The sequence below is a fragment of the Aquarana catesbeiana genome, linkage group LG10 (assembly GCF_042186555.1).
Source record: "Aquarana catesbeiana isolate 2022-GZ linkage group LG10, ASM4218655v1, whole genome shotgun sequence".
In the NCBI taxonomy this organism is placed as follows: Eukaryota; Metazoa; Chordata; class Amphibia; order Anura; family Ranidae; genus Aquarana; species Aquarana catesbeiana.
The window spans coordinates 60,584,393-60,605,127 of record NC_133333.1 but is presented as its reverse complement, the minus strand read 5'-3'; the positions used below and the strand labels follow the sequence as shown (position 1 = coordinate 60,605,127).

The following is a 20,735-nucleotide window of genomic DNA, read 5'->3' as shown; positions in this document are numbered from 1 at the left end:
CAGACACACAGATCTGGCCTTCGAGGATCTTGGAGCTCTGACAGATTCCATGGACAAGAGAATGAATTCCCTGCTAAAAAAGACCTGGGAATTAACTCTAGGTAATCTGAAACCAGAGATGGCAGTCACGGTGGTGGCCCGAAACCTCGAACACTGGCTTACACAAATTCAAGCTCACATTGAGGCAGATACGGCAAAAGAGACTATTTTGTCGTCCTTTCCAACGATTCTACGAGGAGTAGCATATATAGCGGATGCTTCGGCTGGGTCAGTGCGCATGTCAGCCAGGACCGCTGCACTTGCCAACTCAGCCAGAAGAGCTCTCTGGCTCAAAAACATGGCCAGGCGACAATGCCTCAAAAATGTAACTATGTGGCATTCCGCTGACCGGTGATCTGCTCTTTGGCCCAGGTCTAGAGACAGTATTAGACCGTACCGCCGATAAAAAGAAGGCGTTCCCAGTGAAACGAAAACCCCCGAATCAACCCAAAAGGGGGTTTCATCCACAAAAAAGAAGGCCTCCCAAGACACAGGGGAAGAAGACTTGGAGCCAAAGGGATAAGGGCAAAGGAGGAGCGATTTTTCGCCCTCCTGAGCAGCCCAGTAAGACCCAGTGACTCAAGGGTCACAGTGGGAGGAAGATTGGGAGCCTTCCTTTCACAATGGGAAGGAATCTCCCCCAACCAATTTATCCTGGGAATCATACGAAGGGGGTACTGTCTAGAATTTACAGAGCCCCCTCCACGTCGAAGCTTAACAACGCTCCTCCCCAAGTGTACGGCAAAAGCAGAAGCCCTCCTAGGGGCATTAAAGGAACTAGAGCAACAAAATGTGGTTTGCAGAGTTCCAAAAGAAGAAGGCACGGGCTTTTATTCACACGTTTTTGTGGTGAGAAAACCCTCAGGGAGTTACAGGTTAATTCTAAATCTGAAACCCCTGAACAGAGTGATTGCCTACAAAAGATTCCGGATGGAATCGATATTCACAGTCAGGGCGTTACTACCCCAGAACTGTTACATGGTGTCACTGGATTTGAAAGACGCTTACCTCCACATCCCCATTGCGGAGGCATTTCAAAAATTCCTTCGCCTGGCAGTAAAGGTAGAAGAGGAAACCATTCATCTGCAGTTTCAGGCGCTGCCATTCGGCCTATCCTCGTCACCCCGAGTATTTACAAAGGTCATGGCAGAGGCCATGGCTTTTTTGCGAATCGGGGGTATCAATTATTGCATACCTAGACGATCTACTTCTCTTCGCAGCATCCTCAGAGGAACTAATCAGGGATCTGGAACTAACAAAAACAACCCTGATAGGGCTAGGTTGGCTACTAAATCTGGAAAAATCCAGCCTTATTCCAGCTCAACAAATTTCCTATCTAGGATACCTGCTGGATTCTACTCAGCTGAGTCATTCTCCCACCAGAGAAAATTCTGAAGCTAGACCAAGCAGTAGTGTTCCTTCAGAGCAATCAGCAGGTGTCAATATGGCTGGCCATGTCAACCCTCGGCCTACTAACTTCTGCCATCCCAGCAGTCCAGTGGGCAGGCCTTCACTTCCGTCCCCTGCAGGCACTGATTCTAAGGGTGTGGGACCACAGCCAGGAGTCTTTGGACACTCTGCTTTCAGTCCCTCCTCGGGTCAAGCGATCCCTCTGGTGGTGGAGGAAGCCGTTAAATCTGTCACAGGGATGCTTGTGGATCATTCCAGTGTCCAGAGTGTTTACCACAGACGCAAGTGGCTGAGGCTGGGGGGCACATCTGGGACCTCTGTTGGCGCAGGGAACATGGAAAAAGGAGGAACTCAAAAGGTCGTCCAACTGGAAAGAACTAAAAGCAGTAGGACTGGCACTCAGAGCCTTCAGGGAGGACCTCCTGGGACAACATATGCAGGTGCGTTCCAACAACTCTTCGGTCATTGCTTATATAAACAAGCAAGGTGGCACGAGAAGGGGGTTCTGTTAAGCCTAGCCGCAGAGATCCTCGGCTGGGTGGAAGCCAATGCTCTGTCCCTTTCAGCTGTGTTCCTAAAGGGGGAGGAAAACATAGTGGCCGATTTCCTCAGCCGAGAGAGGCCGACTGGGTACTCAATCAGGAAGTTTTCGACCTCATAGTCAGTAGATGGGACCTCCCAGAAGTAGACCTATTCGCCTCAAGAAGCAATACAAAGACCCCATATTTCTTCTCTCTCAGCAGATGGGAGAGCGCGCTAGGTGTAGACGCCCTGACACAAAGCTGGCACTTCAGAGTTTGCTACGCCTTCCCACCTCCTGTGCTTCTGCCAGCAGTTCTAAGAATATTCCAGGTAAAAAACACCACGCTAATTTTGGTGGCTCCTTACTGTCCCAAAAGGGCTTGGTTCTCGATCCTCGGGCAGTTGGCAGCGGAACCTCCCTGGCTCCTTCCAACCCGAAAGGATCTCCTTTCGCAGGGCCCAGGTAGGCCGCTGGAACTTAGCTGCCTGGCTTCTGAAGAGGAAATACTAAAAAGCAAAGGCTTTTCCGAACAACTGGTAGCCACCCTGCTTGATAGTAAAAAGGAGGAGACGCCCTGAATCTACCAAAAGGTTTGGGGGCGTTTTAGAGTCTGGTGCCTAGAAAACTCTTTTAAGGTGTAGAGCCCTGTAGCAGTCCTGGAGATTCTGCGGGGCAGATAAGGGGCTAGCTGTCAGTACCCTTAAAAGCCAAGTTTCAACTCTTAGCATGTATCTAGAAAAATCCCTGGCCACCAACTCGGGTGGTCAGGTTTTTCAGAGCCCTTTCAAGACAGAGACCAGTGCAGGGGCCTTCCTTCCCTAAGTGGGACCTTTCCCTGGTCTTACAAGTTATGACGGAACCCCCATTCGAGCCTTTAGAAAAGTGTACTCTAAAGGACCTAACTTATAAGGCTGTTTTTTTGGTGGCTCTAACCACAGCCAGGAGGGTCAGTGAAATAGAGGCCCTTTCAATTAGACCCCCCTTTTGTGTTGTGTTTTCGGATAGAGTCGTTTTTAAGACTGACCTGGCTTTTTTACCAAAAGTGGCTTCGAAATACCATAGAAGCCAGGAGGTAATTTTGCCAACTTTTTGCCCTAATCCCTCAAGTGAAAGGGAATTCAGGTTTCATACTTTAGACGTCAGGAGATGTGTCCTACGTTATTTAGAGCTGACAAAGAGTTTTAGAAAGTCAGACTATCTCTTTATTTCTTTGTGGAGCAAGAAAGGGACAGAAGGCATCTATATGCACCATTGCCAGATGGCTTAGGATAGCTATTAGTCAGGCCTACAAGCTGGCGGGTAGAGAGGCCCCCATGGGAATTAAAGCACACTCTACCAGAGCTATGGCAGCTTCACAGGCGGAAAGAGCTGGAGCAACCCCAGAGCAGATTTGCAAGGCAGCTGTATGGTCCAGTTTCACCACATTTGTGAAACACTACAGAGTGGATCTGGTATCAGCAAGTAAGCAAGCCTTTCGGCGAAAGGTATTGCGAGCTGTTGTCCCACCCTAAGTGATAAGTGCTCGTCTATCCTTTCAATGTGGCTGTCCTGAAAGACGGGGAGGGAAAATTAGAGTTACGCTTACTGGTAACGTCTTTTCCAGTAGTCTTTCAGGACAGCCCTAGTAACAAACCCAAATTTTTTGGGGGTCTTGAGTAAGACCTTAAAAGGCACAATAGTAATATGTGATAGTATGTTATTAACGTGTTCTTGTGTCTCCCCAGCTAACCGGAGGTGCTCTAGAAAAAACTGAGGCTGGCAGGGGGAGGTGTAAATTTATGGGCGCTGGCGCAGTGTTTCCAAGGAAGAGGAGGAGCCAAGGTCTCTCAATTTGGCTGTCCTGAAAGACTACTGGAAAAGACGTTACTCATGGCTCAGTGTCTAGCCTGCTAGTGTGAGAGCTAACAAACTCATTGAATATTTATACACAGACACTAATTGTGATTTAAAAAGCCACAAATGTGGGAAATTAACCTTTAATTTCCATTTTAACCTGTGTGTGCCACCTTCTGTGTCTTGTACCAAGGCCAAACATTCCAGGGTATGTAAACTTTTTATCAGGGCCATTTGGGTGATTTATGTTATCATTATGATTTAAAAAGGTCCAAAAAACTGTGATAATAAATGGCTCCATGTGATTGCTATCCTTAAATAAGACAGTTTTTTTTGGCATGATCAGTCATACTTTCAATATGAATGTCAAAATTTCTGCCAGGGTATGCAAACTTTTGAGCATGACTGTGTGTGTGTATGGGTGTGTGTGTGTGTGTGTGTGTATGTATGTGTGTATATATCTATATATATCTATATATAGATATATATAGATATATATATATAATATAGCCTGAATGTTCCTATGTTATAAATTTCTCATTTTTTGTCAGCTCTCACTTGGCTTATCCCCTACATCATGGCCAATAGAAACTTTGCACAAGTATTATTTTCAGCATTGACAATAATTTAATGGTTTCTCATTTCAGTTACATATTCGGCTGCCACAGCAACAGCCCCCGCAGGGCACCACTCAGCAGCCTCAGCAGGCCTCCCAAGCTACAGTCCAAACTCCAGGTCAGTCTCAGAATCCTCAGGGGGGAGCCATGTTAAGACCTCAGAATCCTGGTGCCAACCCTCAGCTTCGCAACCTCCTGCTCAGCCAGCAGCCAGTGAGTATGAATGGTCTTGTTGCCTAAGAAATTTACCCAAAGTAGAACACTTTTTCATTTCTGTTTCTAGACTGGACATATAACATAACCCTAATGTAGCTTACTGTAAAGTGAAGTGACTGCTTGTAACCATGTAATTGCTAAGCAGGCCTGCACCCACAACCAAACTTAACTTCTGTATTGCAAAATTTATGTCCAATTTGGTGTGGGCATAATAAATTGGAGGGTACGGGCATAGAAAACACAAAAGTAGAGTTGGGAGTAGCCGTATATTCTATTAAAACAAAGCTCACTGTATGAAATGTTGATATAAGTGGTTTTGGGAACTGCTGGCATGTATGAACACGAGGGAAAAACTGACATTTCTGTCCTAAAGATACACTATATAAAGAGAAAGGGAGGAACTTGGGACTTTGAGTGAGATGTGTGTTTGGACAAAAATGAATATAAATAGATACATTGCACAATAAAGAGGAAGTTTATTCATATAAATGCACATAGGACATGGTACATAGCAGATATGACGAGCTGATGGGCATATAATAGACATAAAATAAAAATTCCATTATTGCACGATGCATAGTTACATGGTAGGTGAGGTCAAAAAAAGACAGTGAGTCCATCAAGTCTAACCTATGTGTGTGATTATATGTCAGAATTACCTTGTATATCCCTGTATGTTGTGGTCGTTCTGGTGCTTATCTAATAGTTTCTTGAAACTATCGATGCCCCCCCGCTGAGACCTCCACCTGTGGAAGAGAATTCCACATCCTTACCGCACTTACAGTAAAGAACCCTCTACGTAGTTTAAGGTTAAACCTCTTTTCTTCTAATTTTAATGAGTGGCCACGAGTCTTTTCTAAACTCCCTTCCGCAAAAAAGTTTATCTCTATTGTGGGGTCACCAGTACGGTATTTGTGAATTGAAATCATATCCCCTCGCAAGCATCTCTTCTCCAGAGAATAAGTTCAGTGCTCGCAACCTTTCCTCATAACTAATATCCTCCAGACCCTTTATTAGCTTTGTTGTCTTTCTTTGAATTCGCTCCATTTCCAGCACATCCTTCCTGAGGACTGGTGCCCAGAACTGGATAGCATACTCTAGCTGCGGCCAGACCAGAGTCTTGTAGAGCGGGAGAATTATCGTTTTATCTCTGGAATGAATCCCCTTTTTAATGCATACCAATATTCTGTTTGCTTTGTTAGCAGCAGCTTGGCATTGCATGCCATTGCTGAGCCTATCTACTAGGACCCCCAGGTCCTTTTCCATCCTAGATTCCCCCAGAGGTTCTCACCCCATTGTATATAATGCATTCATATTTTTGCCACCCAAATGCATCATTTTACATTTTTCTACATTGAACCTCATTTGCCATGTAGTTGCCCACCCTATTAATTTGTTCAGATCTTTTTGCAAGGTTTCCATATCTTGCAGAGAAATTATTGCCCTGCTTAGCTTAGTAGCTTTAATACAAATCAAAAAACAGAGTATGATGTAAACACATGATTTCATGAAAAAACTGCATTAAAAAAAGCTTTTCATGGATGAAGTTCCACTTCTTCAGAAGCAAGTGCAGAGTGCGTATCTATAAAAAATCTTTTAAATTACTCAAATGAAATTAAATAGGGATGTAAGGGTAGGAGAAAACCAAACACCCCAGAGTTACTTACATAACAGCTCTAAAGTTGGTCATAGAATGCTAAAATATGATGGTTGAGGAAAGCAGGGAAATATCCCTGCCGGCAGCTGTGGGGGTGTATAACTGCGGGCATCTAAGGCTGAAAACACCACAATCGAGGGGTGAGATGGGAGGTGGCCAGTTCCTGAATTTCTGGACAGGATTTGTCTGTCGTGATCCTAGGATCTTTTACCCCATTACTTTTTGTTTGCTCTGGTGTGAGGGTCTCTGGTGGTCTTCACTACACTTCTTTCTGCCCCTTCACTCTCACATTGATCCCACTACTACAGGCTCTATGCTCCTTGTAAGTCAAACCTTACACTTTCCATTGATCACCTAAATTTTACATTCATACAGATTGGAACTGTTTGCAGGCATCTTTATGCAACTCACCATGGACACCTCCCATCTCTCCCCTCGATTGTGGTGTTTTCCGCCTTGGCTGCCCGCAGTTATACGCCCACACAGCTCCCGGCAGGGATATTTCCCAGCTTTCCTCAACCTTCAGGTTTTAGCATTCTATGACCAACTTTAGAACTGTTATGTAAGTAACTCTGGGGTGTTTGGTTTTCTCATACCCTATTTAATTTCATTTGAGTAATTTGGAATATTTTTTATAGATACGCACTCTGAAGAAGTGGAACTTCATCCACGAAACGCGTCAAGCTTTTAAATGCAGTTTTTTCATTCAATCATGTGTTTACATCATACTCTGTTTTTTGATTTTATGTATCATGTGAAATAATGAAATTTTTATTTTATGTCTAGTATATGCCCATCAGCTCGTCATAAATGAATGAATGACTTGTATAGCGCTGCAAATGCGAACTGAATCGCCTCAAGGTGCTTGGTCTGTCCTGTGTAATCCAGCTTGTTAGAAGAGGTAGGTCTTGAGTTTTTTCCTGAAGGCCTGGAGGTTTTCTTCCATACAGATGTTGGTCAGTAGAGTATTCCATAGCCGTGGTCCTTGGACTGCGAATCTTCGTTCTCTATTTGATTTATAGTGGGATTTCAGAATGTGGAGGAGGTTTTGGTTGGTTGATGGAAGACTGAGATTAGGTAAGTAGCGTTTTATTTCCTCGCATAGGTATTGAGGGGCATACATATCTGCTATGTACCATGTCCCATGAGCACATTTATATGACTAAACTTCCTCTTTATAGTGCAATTTATCTATTTGTATTCATTTTTGTCCAAACACACATCTCACTCAAACTCCCAAATTCCCCCCTTTCGCTTAACAATAAATAGGGATGGAGGTGTATGCTCGTTTGACCATATACCTCATTTAAAGTCCCAAACAATTCCACCCTTTTTATATAAAGATACACTATATTGCCAAAAGTATTGGGGCCCTTGCCTTTACATGCACATGAACTTAAATGGCATCCCAGTCTTAGTCCGTGGGGTCAATATTGAGTTAGCCCACCCTTTACAGCCATAACATCTTCAATACTTCTGGGAAGGCTGTCCACATGGTTTAGGAGTGTGTCTATGGGAACTGATGTTGGATGAGAAGACCTGGCTCGCAGTCTCTGTTTTAATTCATCCCAAAGGTGTTCCATCGGGTTGAGATCAGGACTCTGTGCAGGCCAGTTAAGTTCCTCCACCCCAAACTCGCTCATCACAATGTATGAAATAGTTTGAAAGCGCACTTAAACTTTAAATACTAACCACACTGTATTTGGACAGCAGGGTCTGCTTCTCAGTGACAGCACTATCTGAAACACTAAAACCTACTCATAAAGCATACTGGAAGTGCTGTGCCCCAGGGAATTGCTGAGGTTCAAGAAAGTTTCACCATTTCCCTGTTCCCAGTTGGCAACATGGTGCCTCTATGTTGCCAGCTTAGGAATAGGCCTCTGCAATCTGGGTTTTGAGGACTGTGGTGAAGTACTGCATTCTTACTTCTTTCTTTACTGGACTTCAAAAACTTCCTCATCTTTCCCTTGTACCTGCACTAGCAGATTGAGCAAAACCAGCCATGTGGGTCAGACATTTATGAAGTCAGCCAGTAGATTACCGTTGTCGCATACCACACTGCATGCCTAAAGTTGATGAGGAGTTAACCATATCTGGATCCGAGCCTTGAAGGCCTGAGAATCTCAACCTAGCAGTGTCTGTGCTGCAATACTGCCTAGTTACGGGGATGATTTCTGATCAACAGCATTTGGGCCTATGGTGGAGGCAGTAAAGGAGGTGGCAGCTGTACCTGGGACCCGTTCAGGTGCAGTACCACAGGCTCTAGTGGAATACCCCTCACTTCTCTCTTATTAGTGCTCAGCAGACTGACAACGGCTGGTGAAAGCATTTTTCTGCCTGTGCTTGCTGTTTCTAAGTATTCGGTTTTCACATTTACATTGTACCTGCCAGTACATGGAATGGCAGCCTTCCTGGGAAAATAGTGGCAGCCCACTTTGGGCCAGTGATAGAAAGCAGCTAGAAATAGGGCCAACAACTGCAGCTCCAGAAGCTTTGAAAGGTAACCATTCAGGCTCTGGATGTGGGGATTGCTAGGATAAAGGGACTTCTTGCACTCTAAACAATGGGTACATGCAACTGTAATTTCGGAAGATCACTAGGAAGGCTTTTTTTTTTTTTTTTCTTGCAACAAATTTCTTGCAACAAATTTCTTGCAACAAATGCAAATGTACGGTGCATACGCAAAATAAGTAAATATTGTAACACTGAAGAAAAAGTCACAAGGACAAAGGTAAGATTTAAAGGAAAACAACGTAGATGTGGCGCTATTCTACTGCTACCAAATAGTGGCTAAAGATATGATACTAGAAACGTATATAAAATATATTACATATATATATACTACTCCCTTTGGAAACATCCTAGAAAATAAGGGGATAATTCACAGCATTCCTGTTAGTAAGTGTTACCAATGTGTATAAATTGCGTGAAACCAAATAAAAACAAAAATACTTATACAGTGTGGTCTTTACATTAAAGACAAAACAAAGTGTGTGATCCTTGGTGTGGAAAATCAGTATATATAATGCCCGTTAAGATAAAAAGTACTAAATAAAATTACTATGCATGCCGAAACATTCTGAAGTGCAGTTACTATTTAGAAAAACAGGCAGATCCCCTGTATGTACAATTTTACAATGTCCATTTCAAATGAAAACTAATAAAAAAAACCATCAGATAACTAAAAATGATAAATTATAAAGTGCTCTTGTGCCAGTGAAGAAATACGCTTTCTAATCTGGTGGACTTTTCAGTGAGTAAACATACCGTGCATGTCTTAGTTTGTGCTCCTATTATGGCTGCACTCACCAGATCCTTCTCCCCCTTCTGGGGTTAAAAGCATCCACAGTATGTGCCACTGTGTAGCAATGTAGGATAAAGACCGTCCTTAGTACTGGCTTCTGATCGATTTAGACCTGGTTTAAATCGGATTCAGTCAAGCTGAGCTATTGATGAATTGAAAGGTAAGATTGCTTAGTTTCCCCCCTATATGTTATTGCCAGATTTGCAGAGTAGGAAGGAAGTCGTAGGGGTTCGCTTTACAGCCTGTTAGAGAGATTAATTTAATATGGGGACACGCATCCTGCCTTTCTGTCCTTGTTTTCTTGCTATTACCTTTGCCTGTGGTTTGCTGCTAGGTGCTCCTGGTCTTTTACTTTTTGTGCACTGGGGTATAGCACTCACAGGAAGACTCCATACCCTTTAGCTTGGTTTTCTTCCGTTGAGGGGCAGGGCTTAAATCCAGTAGTCTGTTGTGTCCCCAGTAAACTAATCATGAAGTAAATTTTTTTGTATACACTGTATATGTAATGCTGTGTAGTTTCTAATAACTATGGTATTCTGAATAAGCCTTTTGATGGAGGTCTGTCATCAAGGTTAAAGCTGAACTCAGATCAGCACCTACCTCCCTCTCCCCCTCCATAGTGTCCCTCTATTTTTTGTTTTAATTTACCTAGTCCCGGTGTTCTATCAGATTACCGATACCCATCAGATTGTGTAACGGAGGTGACGTTCCGACCAGAAAATACATACTGCGCATGCCCTACGCGTTTCAACGTGCGTTCCATGGCACTATGCATTCCAAACACTTCATGATCTGACGGGTATCTGTAGTCTGATAGAGTAGCGGACACCTTACTACACCCAGCTACGTCTTGAATTTCAGAGTAATTTTAGCAATAAAGTGGGTGTATATAAATGAATATAGTATATTAACATCTGTGATGCTGTTTTGATATTACATTTTGTAACCAGCTGGACGCTCACCGATGTAAATATACTATATTTATTTATATACGCTCAACTTTATTGCTAAAATTACTCTGAAATTCAAGACGTAGCTGGGTGTAGTAAGATGGCCGCTGCCACTGTTGTCGAACAATGTGATGGGCTCTGTTGGTAGTAAAGTGGAGAAGTGTGTGGAACGCATGTTGGAACGCATAGCACATGCGCAGTAAGTATTTTTTGGTCCGAACCTGGTCACTTCCGTTATTCATCTTCTTAGTCTGCACAAGGGCTGGGACTTTCTATATAATTTCGATTGAATTAGGGTACAGTGCCATGAAAAAATATTCACACCCCTTGAAATTTTCCACATTTTGTCATGTTACAACCAAAAACATAAATGTATTTTATTGGGATTTTATGTGATTGAGATAGACCAACACAAAGTGGCACATAATTGTGAAGTGGAAGGAAACTGATAAAATGGTTTTCAATGTTTTTTTTACAAATATCTGAAAAGTGTGGCGTGCATAGTATTCAGTCTCCCTGAGGTCAATACTTTGTAGAACCACCTTTCGCTGCAATTACAACTGCAAGTCTTTTTGGGTATGTTTTTACCAGCTTTGCACATCTAGAGTGACATTTTTGCTCAATCTTCTTTGCAAAATCAAGCTCTGTTAGATTGGATGGAGAGGATCTGTGAACAGCAAATTTCAAGTCTTGCCACAGATTCTCAATTAAATTTAGGTCTGGACTTTAACTGAGTCATTCTAACACATGCATATGCATTGATCTAAACCACTCCATTGTAGCTCTGGCTGTATATTTAGGGTTATTGTCCTGCTGGAAAGCGAACCTCCGCCCCAGTCTCTAAATCTTTTGCAGACGCTAACATTCTCTAATCAGTTTCTTCCAAGATTGCCCTGTATTTGGCTCAATTTATCTTCCCATTAACTCTGACCAGCTTCCCTGTCCCTGCTGAAGAAAAGCATCCCCACAACATGTTGCCATCACCATGTTTCAACGGTGGGGATGGTGTGTTCAGGGTAATGTGCAGTGTTCATTTTCCGCCACACATAGCATTTTGCTTTTAGGCCAAAAAGTTAAATTTTGGTCTCATCTGACCAGAGCACCCTCTTCCACATGTTTGCTGTGTCCCCCATGTGGCTTCTCACAAACTGAAAATGGAACTTCTTATGGCTTTCTTTCAACAATAGCTTTCTTCTTGCCACTCTTCCATAAAGGCCAGATTTGCGGAGTGATAGTTGTCCTGTGGACATATTCTCCTACCTGAGCTGTGGATCTCTGCAGCTCCTCCAGAGTTACCGTGGGCCTCTTGGTTGCTTCTCTGATTAATGCTCTCTTTGCCTGGCCTGTCAGTTTAGGTGGACAGCCATGTCTTGGTAGGTTTGCAGTTGTGCCACATTTTCGGATAATGGATTGAACAGTGCTCCGTGAGATGTTCAAAGCTTGGAATATTTTTTTATAACCTAACCCTGCTTTAAATTTCTTCAAAACTTATCCCTGACCTGTTTGGTGTGTTCCTTGACCTTCATGATGCTGTTTTTTTATTGAGGTTCTCTAACAAACCTCTAAGGGCTTCACAGAACAGCTGTATTTATAATGAGATTAAATTACACACAGGTGGACTCTTTTTACTAATTAGTGGACTTCTGAAGGCAATTGGTTCCACTAGATTTTAGTTAGGGGTATCAGTAAAGGCGGCTGAATACAAATGCATGCCACACTTTTCACATATTTATTTGTAAAATTTAAGTTTTTGGTTGTAGCATGACAAAATGTGGACAGTTTTAAGGGGTGTGAATACTTTTTTAAGGCACTGTACCTTGCAAAATTAAATTGTCCAGTCCTGTGCCTACGGACTGGTAAAGATTAACGAGTACAATTGTCACAGAATAAAATATCACATACAAATAACACATTACTTATAGCAGGGAAAGCAAGCAATGCAGTGTTCCCCCTGCTTCTGCACACCTCTTGGCTCTTAGACAACTAAGAGCTGTGGAGCGCTAAACTGTGGAGAGGAGTAGGGGCAGAAATAGATGAGTGGTGCTCAGCTGAAAAAGGAAGATGGAAGCTAATAGAAAAGAACCTGCAGTCAAGCTGCTGTCTGACACTTAGCTGTCTCTTGTCACAGTCCAGGTGGGACTTTGCATGGGCTGTCTGCAGTACATTATGCAGAACACATCCAGGGAGTCTGTGCCACTATTCCTACTTGTCTGCATCACTTATACATGCCAGTACACAGCCTGCCCTCAACTGCTTTCCTAATAGTAATTGTCTATGCACAAGAGCTGAGTGGACAGAGCCAAACCTAGCCTAGCCTAAGACTTCTTTTTTAAATACAGCATCCATGCTTCTCGGGCAGGGCTGACTAGTGACATTAGCACTGCCTAAAGGAAACCACAGTGATGGGTTGCACAGCGCCTAAAGAGCCATTTTGAGTAAATGTGGTCTGTACAGGAATTATTTCAGTAAGATGAGGTGAGAGATCCATTTCGGGATGTACTTGTCTGTAGATAAAGTTCAGCTTTAGGCCTCTTTGAAACAGGGCAGATTGCATTCCTATCAACAGGGGACCTGTGAGCCATGCTGATTTGAGCACAGTAGGCGGGTGAAACATCCATTTCCATACAGTTTATGCAAAGCAGACAGACTGAGCCTGCTCTGCTCTGTGAGTGGCTGGGAATAAATGGTCTCTGCTGTCCATTTACCCCCATCTACCTCTGATCTGCTCTAAATGGAAAAATACAGAGTCCCCTTCTGTTTTTTTATTTATTTTTAGTGGACCCAATTTGACCCAGAGGGAGGGGGATGTAAACGAACACAAGTCTGTTTAAACCCACCCACCTGTCCATAGGGATAAATGGAAAGGGGCCTAAATAGGTTCACTGAATTGAGTGAGTTATCATAGGACTCGCTTAAGATGGTTATAGTTATAGATGGTTATATTATGTTTTTTTTGTTCAACCAGCGGGTTGAATGAAGAAATCTTACCTGATTTCCCCAACCACACATTTGAGATTAATGGTGAAATCTCCCCCGCTGAGCTATGGTATGCTGACGTCGGGGAGACTTCCCTGCCATCAGAATACACTGATCAGTGCTGTATTTATCAGACAGGCTCATTGTACAGAAGTCAATCAGTATTGACTTCTGTACAACGAGGATGTATATACAGTGCTGTGAAAAAGTATTTGCCCCTTCCTGATTTTTTTTTTTTTTTTTTTGAATATTTCTCATACTTAAATGATTCAGATCATCAAACACATTTTAATTTTAAACAAAGATAACCCGAGTAAATCCAAGATGCAGTTTTTAAATTATTATTTAATGTATTAAGGGAAAAAATCTGTTCAAACCTGCCTGGCCCTATGTGAAAAAGTAATTGCCCCCTCCCATGCTGAATCATGAATGAACTGTGATTAATTCCAATTTTTTGGAAAGCTAAGTTAAATTTCACTTACCACACCAAGGCCTGATTACTGCCAGACCCGTTTAATCAAAAACCACTTAAATAGAAGCTGTCTGACAAAGTGAAGCACGCTAAAATGTCTTTAAAAAGCAACACATCATGCCGTGATCTAAAGAAATTCAAGAACAGATAAGAAATACAGTCATTAACATTTATCAGTCTGGAAAGAATTACAAAGCCATTTCTAAGGCTTTGGGATGCCCGCGAACTACGGTGAGAGCCATTATCCACAAATGGAGAAAACTTGGAACAGTGGTGAACCTTACCAGGAGTGGCCAGCCAACCAAAAAGACTCCAAGAGCACGACGACGACTCTTCCAGGAGGTCATAAAAGAAGTTGTGCATCCTGTTACATCTGGCACAAAACGAATACAGCATTTCATAACAAGAACGTCATACCAACAGTCAAGACGTGGTGGTTGCTTGATAGTCTGGGGTTGCTTTGCAGCTTCAGGACCTGGACGACTTACCATAGTTGATGGAACCATGAATTCTGAGCTCAACCAGAAAATCTTAAAGGAGAATGTCCGGCCATCAGTTCGTGACCTCAAGCTCAAGTGCACTTAGGTTATGCAGGAGGACAATGATCCAAAACACAACAGCAAGTCCACCTCCAAATGGTTCAAATAAAGCAAAATTTAGGTTTTGGAGTGGCCTAGTCAAAGCCTGGACTTAAATCCCATTAACCTTACACAGGCCATTCATGCTGGAAAACTCTCCAATGTGTCTGAATTAAACAATTCTGCAAAGAAGAGTGGGCCAAAATTGCTCCACAACAACGTGAAAGACTCATTGCGAGTTATCGCAAGCGCTTGATTGCAGTTGTTGACGCCAAGGGTGGCACAACCAGTCATTAGGTTTAGGGGGGCAGTTACTTTTTCCTATAAAGCCAGGCAGGTTTTGACAGTTTTTTTGGCTTTAAAAAATGAAACCATCATTTAAAAACTGCATTTTGTATTTACTCGGGTTATCTTTGTGCAATGATAAAATTTGTTTGATGATCTGACTAATTTAAGTGCGACAAATATGCAAACAAATCAGAAAGGGGGCAAATACTTTTTCACAGCATTGTACATGGATCAAAACTCGGGCTGGTCTTTGCGCAACTGGCCGAATTTCAATTAATGTATGGTCAATTTTAGCCGGGGTAGGCCTGAATGGAGATAACTATTTCAATTTTATTGCATTTTATCTGACTCCTAATGCTACAAGCCTTTTTATGTGTTAAATGTTTAAAAAATATAAAACTTTAAAATGTTGTCAGTGTAAGCATGTTAAAATAAAAATGACTCTGAATCACGGTTTAGTTTTAATTTGTTTGAAAGCAATAACTTGTGCCCTGTCTTGCAGCCACAGCCCAGCGTTCCTCAGACCCAGCAGCCTTTGCACCACATGCAGCAGGCAGCACAGGGCATGCTCCCCCACCAAGCTTTGGGGCAACAGATGCAGCACCAAGCCCCTGGACAGTCACAGCTGCAGATGCCAGGACAGTCACTTATGCACCAAGCACCAACTCAACAGTGGGGCAATCAGATGGCACAACGAGCACCTATGCCAGGTAACATTTCAAAGCTTCTTCTAGTATTGAGGTAATATAGCTTAGCGCTTAGCTTGTAATATTATTTGCATAATAAGGTTGAAAAATAACAGATGTCTATCTAGTCATCAAATTTAACCTCTCAATAACTGCAGCTTTGATTCAGAGAAAAGCAAATGCGCAACTGTTTCCAAATTAGCTCTACAAGGATCCCTGGGGATCAAATGTAAAAATATACAGTACCTAAATCACATGAAAAAATGTGCAAAAAAGTATGAAAAAATATTTTTGTGTGGTGTTTAACCATTTGCCCACTGGGCACTTATATATTCCCTTCCTAACCAGGCCAATTTTCAGCTTTCAGTGCTCTCACATTTTGAATGACAATTTCTCAGTCATGTACCCATATGACATGTTTGTCCTCTTTTTCACACAAATAGAGCTTTCTTTTGGTGGTAATCACCACTGGGTTTATTTTTTGCGCTATAAATGAAAAAAGACTGAAAATTTTGTTTAAAAAAATGCACTTTTGCAAATTTAGTCATTTTTCTTCATAAATTTTGTCCAAAATATATACTGCTACATATCTTTGGCAAATATAACCATGCTCCGTGTATATGGTGCCAATCACTGAAAATTGATCACACCTGATGTACTCATGACCTTTCTAATCTCTTGAGACACTAACAAGCCAGGAAAGTACTTGCCGACCGGGCCATAGCCGAAAGACGGCTACAGCGCGGTTGGCCAATTCTGGGAGGACGTACTATGATGGCGCATCATGGATCGGGGTAAAGGGCCAATGACAGTGGCCCAAATTACCCCTTTTTGAAAAGTAGACATTCCAAGGTATTTAGTAAGAGGCATGGTGAGTTGAAGTTGTATTTTTTTCCCGCAATTCTTTGCAAAATGAAGATTATTTTTTTTTTTTTTTCACAAAATTGTCATATTAACAGGTTATTTCTCTCACATGGCATATGCATACTTGCAACTACACCCCAAAACACATTCTGCTACTCGTCCTGAGTATGGCGATACCACATGTGCGCCAGGTGTTCTAGGGACATAAATTACACATTTAATTTCTTGACTATTACACTTTTGAGGGCCCTGGAGCACCAGGACAATGCAAACGCCCACAAAATGACCCCATTGAGTCTTTTGAACGTGTTATTTTTTTCACAAGTTTTTGGAAAATGTGGAAAGAAAATGAAAATGCATTTTTTTTTTACACAAAGTGATCAATTTATAAGCCATTTCTAACACATAGCATGTACATACCAAATTTACACCACAAAATACATTCTGCTACTCCTGAGTATGCAATACCACATGTATGGGACCACATACAGAGGCCCAACATGCAGGGAGCACTGTCAGGATGAGCACTGATGAGGTATGGATTAGCACGTATGTGGCATGGATGAGGCACGGATGAGGTATGGATGAGCAGGATGGGCATGTTTAAGCACGAATAAAGCATGTTTGAGGCATGAATGAGGGCATGGATGGGCATGGATGGGGTATAAATGGGCAGCGCTGTGCCCACTCCAGAGACAGCCCACTCGCGCTGCTGCACCCGCTCCCTCCTCTCCTCGCACACTGTACCGATCGCCGTGAGGAGAGGAGAAAGCTGAACCGGACATGTGTCAGTTTGTTAACAAGTGATCGATCCGTCGGATGGATCGATCACGTGGTAAAGGGCCACTGTCATTGGCCCTTTACCCCGATCCATGATGCGCCATCATAGTACGTCCTCCCAGAATTGGCCAACCGCGCTGTAGCCGTCTTTCGGCTATGGCCCGGTCGGCAAGTGGTTAATACATTTTAGTAGCCAATTCGTGTTCTTCCAGCAGCTAGGTTGCCTAATGATTTTTAAATACCGTATTTATGGGTGTATAACATGCACCCCAAATTTAAGAGGGAAGTTTAAGGAAAAAAACATTTAGGAGAGAAGTTTAAGGAAAAAAAAACTTACATTTTAAATGCCCATCAATGAAGCCTTATCAGTGTCCATCTGCAGCCTTGCCCATCATTGCAGAATAATCACTGTCCATCTGCAGCCTTGCCCCAAATTGCAGCATGATCACTGTCCATCTGCAGCCTTGCCCCAAATTTCAGCATGATCACTGTCCATCTGCAGCCTTGCCCCCAAATTTTATCATGATCACCGTCCATCTGCAGCCTTGCCCCAAATTGCAGCATGATCGTTTTTTAAATTGTTGCTCCGCCGAGATAGACAGAGCCGGATGTCCTGTGTATTCGGCTCCTCTCGGCTCCTCTCATAGTCCCACCCCTTGGCCCGGGTCCTATGATGGACACAACACCGGTCCAATGGCGGGACTGCGAGTGGAGCCGAGTCTAGCCGAGTGCACGGTACACTCGGCTCTGTCTATTTCAGCGGCACTGAGTTCTCTCCTTCCCCTCTGAGGCAGCGGTTCGGCGTATAACACGCACCCGCGATTTTCCCTTGATTTTAAGGGGAAAAAAGTGTGTGTTATACGCTGATAAATACGGTACTTTTTTGCACAGTTTATTTTGATGTCATTTAGGAATATTTTTACAATTCATATATCTTTTTTTTATCTGCTGCTATACTATGTAAATTATAAATTACCTCTTAACATTTCTAATTCAGTTTAGACAAGTGATATTCATGAAGCAATTTTATTATGTGCTGTTTTAGGATTTGTGATATATGCATGCATATATACTTAGATGTTAAGGCTAACTCCATCTATTGCAGCATGTTACACCTGTTTTTAGGAGTCCTCTTCCTCTTGTCACATTAGGCAGACGTTTACATGAGTGAACTCACCAACACTAGCCATAGACGGAAATATTTTTGAAGACTATAACTCTGTGATATGTGTATAGTCTATGTAAAGAAAAAAGTATCCATTTTGGACATAATAAGGGAGGTTAACACTCCTATCAATTTTTCTTTTCTGTGGCCCTTTGGGGGCGATTTCACTTTCTGTCCTATAAATGCAGCATGAAATGAAAGGAAATATCCCCAAAGTAAGGAGAAATAGCATCTTAGACCTTCACCTCTTGCTCTAGTGACAACTCTAAATGTTTCCTCTTGCTTTCTCATCAAGAAAAATAATGGGATGAATCCCCTCAGAGGACACACACAGAGAGCATTAAAAAACATGACAGATGGTCTAATCCTTCCCTTCTTTATTTAAAAGGATTAAAGTGGTTGTAAACCCTTTGCAACCACTTTTTGCTACAGGTAAGCCTATAATAAGGCTTACCTGTAGCTACCCCGGATATCTCCTAAACCTGCACGGTTTAGGAGATATCCCCTGTATCTGCATGTGCACTGAAGTAATGGCACATACGTGCCGTTGCTTCAGTGAGTGTGCCATTACTGGCGGCTCCCGCACGCATGCATGAGTGACGTCATCGCGGCTCCGGCCAGTCACAGCGCCGGAGCCCACGATACCCGGAAGTAACTCCGGGAGCGATGTGGCCGGAGCGGGGTACTGTGGGGGCTTCGATCTAAGGTAAGTAATTTGTAATGAACTAGTATGCTATGTATACTAGATCATTATGCCTTTGTCTTGCAGGGTTTTTTTTTTTTGTTTTTTGTTTTTTTGAATCGTGGGTTTACACCTACTTTAAAATGTTTTGTAAACATGCACTTTAAGTACATAGCTGGATAACATTTGTATGTAAATATATAACTTTTGTATCTGTTGGGTGTGATCCAATTTATATATTTTTTTTAAGTTTTCTGTTTCTGAGTAAATTGAACCACTAGGTAATCACGGAATGTTGGTGAAAAACTAAACATTTTCTATAAATTCCCCCATGTTTACTTTAATTCATATTGTTTCAGGGGTAATGATGAACACAGGACCTCGCGGACCTGTTCCCCAGCCAGGACTGCAGCAGGTGCAGGCTCAAAGCGTCATGGAGGATGATATCCTAATGGACCTAATCTGAAGATAAAGCAAGGTTTCCCTGTGAACTGTGATTCCCTTTTCTCCTTAAACTTTCTTTAGAGATTATCCAGCATATAAACAATTTCCACTTACTTGAGAAGGAGCACTCCTAAGTGATTTATAATCCTCAGCTCATAATTTTTTACAGGAGAGCCTTTGGGATGTGTAAAATCTGAAAGTCCTCTGAAATCAGCATTGTGGACCATTCGTTAGTGGAGGTGCTGCCATACATCTTTACAGACCTGAAAATATATATCAAACAAGTCCTGCCACTAGCAGGTCTGCCAGAGCATTACGGATTTTAAGGCCTCCTATACAGGCTAATAAGTGTAAACCTTGGAAAAGCCCCCTTTTCTGGTAAAGCTTATGAGTTCCGGCCAGATAAACATTGCAACTGCAATAGGCCCAAGTAGACTGCCATCTTATGTACAAAAGCGGACTATTTTTTGCCTTCTATAATTTCATATCAAGATATCAATGTCCAGGAATCTCCAAAAAGGACTTCAGAGGATAGTCTTTGAATTCCACATGTGCTCCTTTCTTTATCTACTGTAAGACAGCACCTGGCCAGTTTACATTCAGTTTTCACACTTTAACCATGACTCATCTAAAAGCCAAAATATGGTGCTGTCTGCTCTCCTCTTTCCAGGTTTTGGCTTATGTTTAGGTTATGTTTTATGGGTAAAAAAAAAAAATGTCTTACAGAAAGAACTTTTTTTTTTTCTGGTGTTTGTTATATATATCACTCAAAAATACATCTACATGGTTAATAATTAAACTTTATTTTAGAAGTTTCTTGCTGGGTGTCTTTTGAACTGTCCTGCATGCTTCTGATGTTTTATGGAGAGTGCAAAAAACATTTGTCTGCTTTAAAATGTGTATATTATGAAATGGGGGATGGACTGTAACGTTGCTTTGGGCACTGGATCCTTCGTGGTCGCTCACCTCAGCACTTTGTGCAATACGTGTGGTCAGCTGCTGGGTACTACCGTATACAGGTCCAGGATCATGGTTCGCCCCTATGAAACCCAGACCCTGAACATCCCTCTGGTTGCATGCCCACTGTAATGGGCAAAGCCTGGAGCCAATATAGAGACCAGTGTTGTGGACAGGTAAGACAGGGTCACCTTTTTATCTCTGACCGTTAGTGTAAAAACCAAGGCTGTATTTGGAATGTATTCGCTTTACAGTGTAAACTTTTAAAACTTGGCGCTAAAACACAATCACTCA

The 20,735-nt window shown here is 42.4% G+C and overlaps 1 protein-coding gene across 2 annotated transcripts in view; it reads left to right on the top strand.

Moving 5' to 3' along the window:
* The window catches only part of MED25 (mediator complex subunit 25), a 328,200-nt gene extending 307,900 nt beyond the window's left edge, over positions 1-20,300 (top strand). For both annotated transcript variants that reach the window (XM_073602256.1, XM_073602257.1), the window contains 3 exons: positions 4,453-4,635; positions 15,366-15,573; positions 19,400-20,300. In XM_073602256.1, coding sequence (XP_073458357.1) covers positions 4,453-4,635; positions 15,366-15,573; positions 19,400-19,506 — 498 coding nt within the window. In that variant the 3' untranslated portion in view covers positions 19,507-20,300. The remainder of the gene's footprint in view (positions 1-4,452; positions 4,636-15,365; positions 15,574-19,399) is intronic.
* Positions 20,301-20,735: the final 435 nt, after the last annotated feature.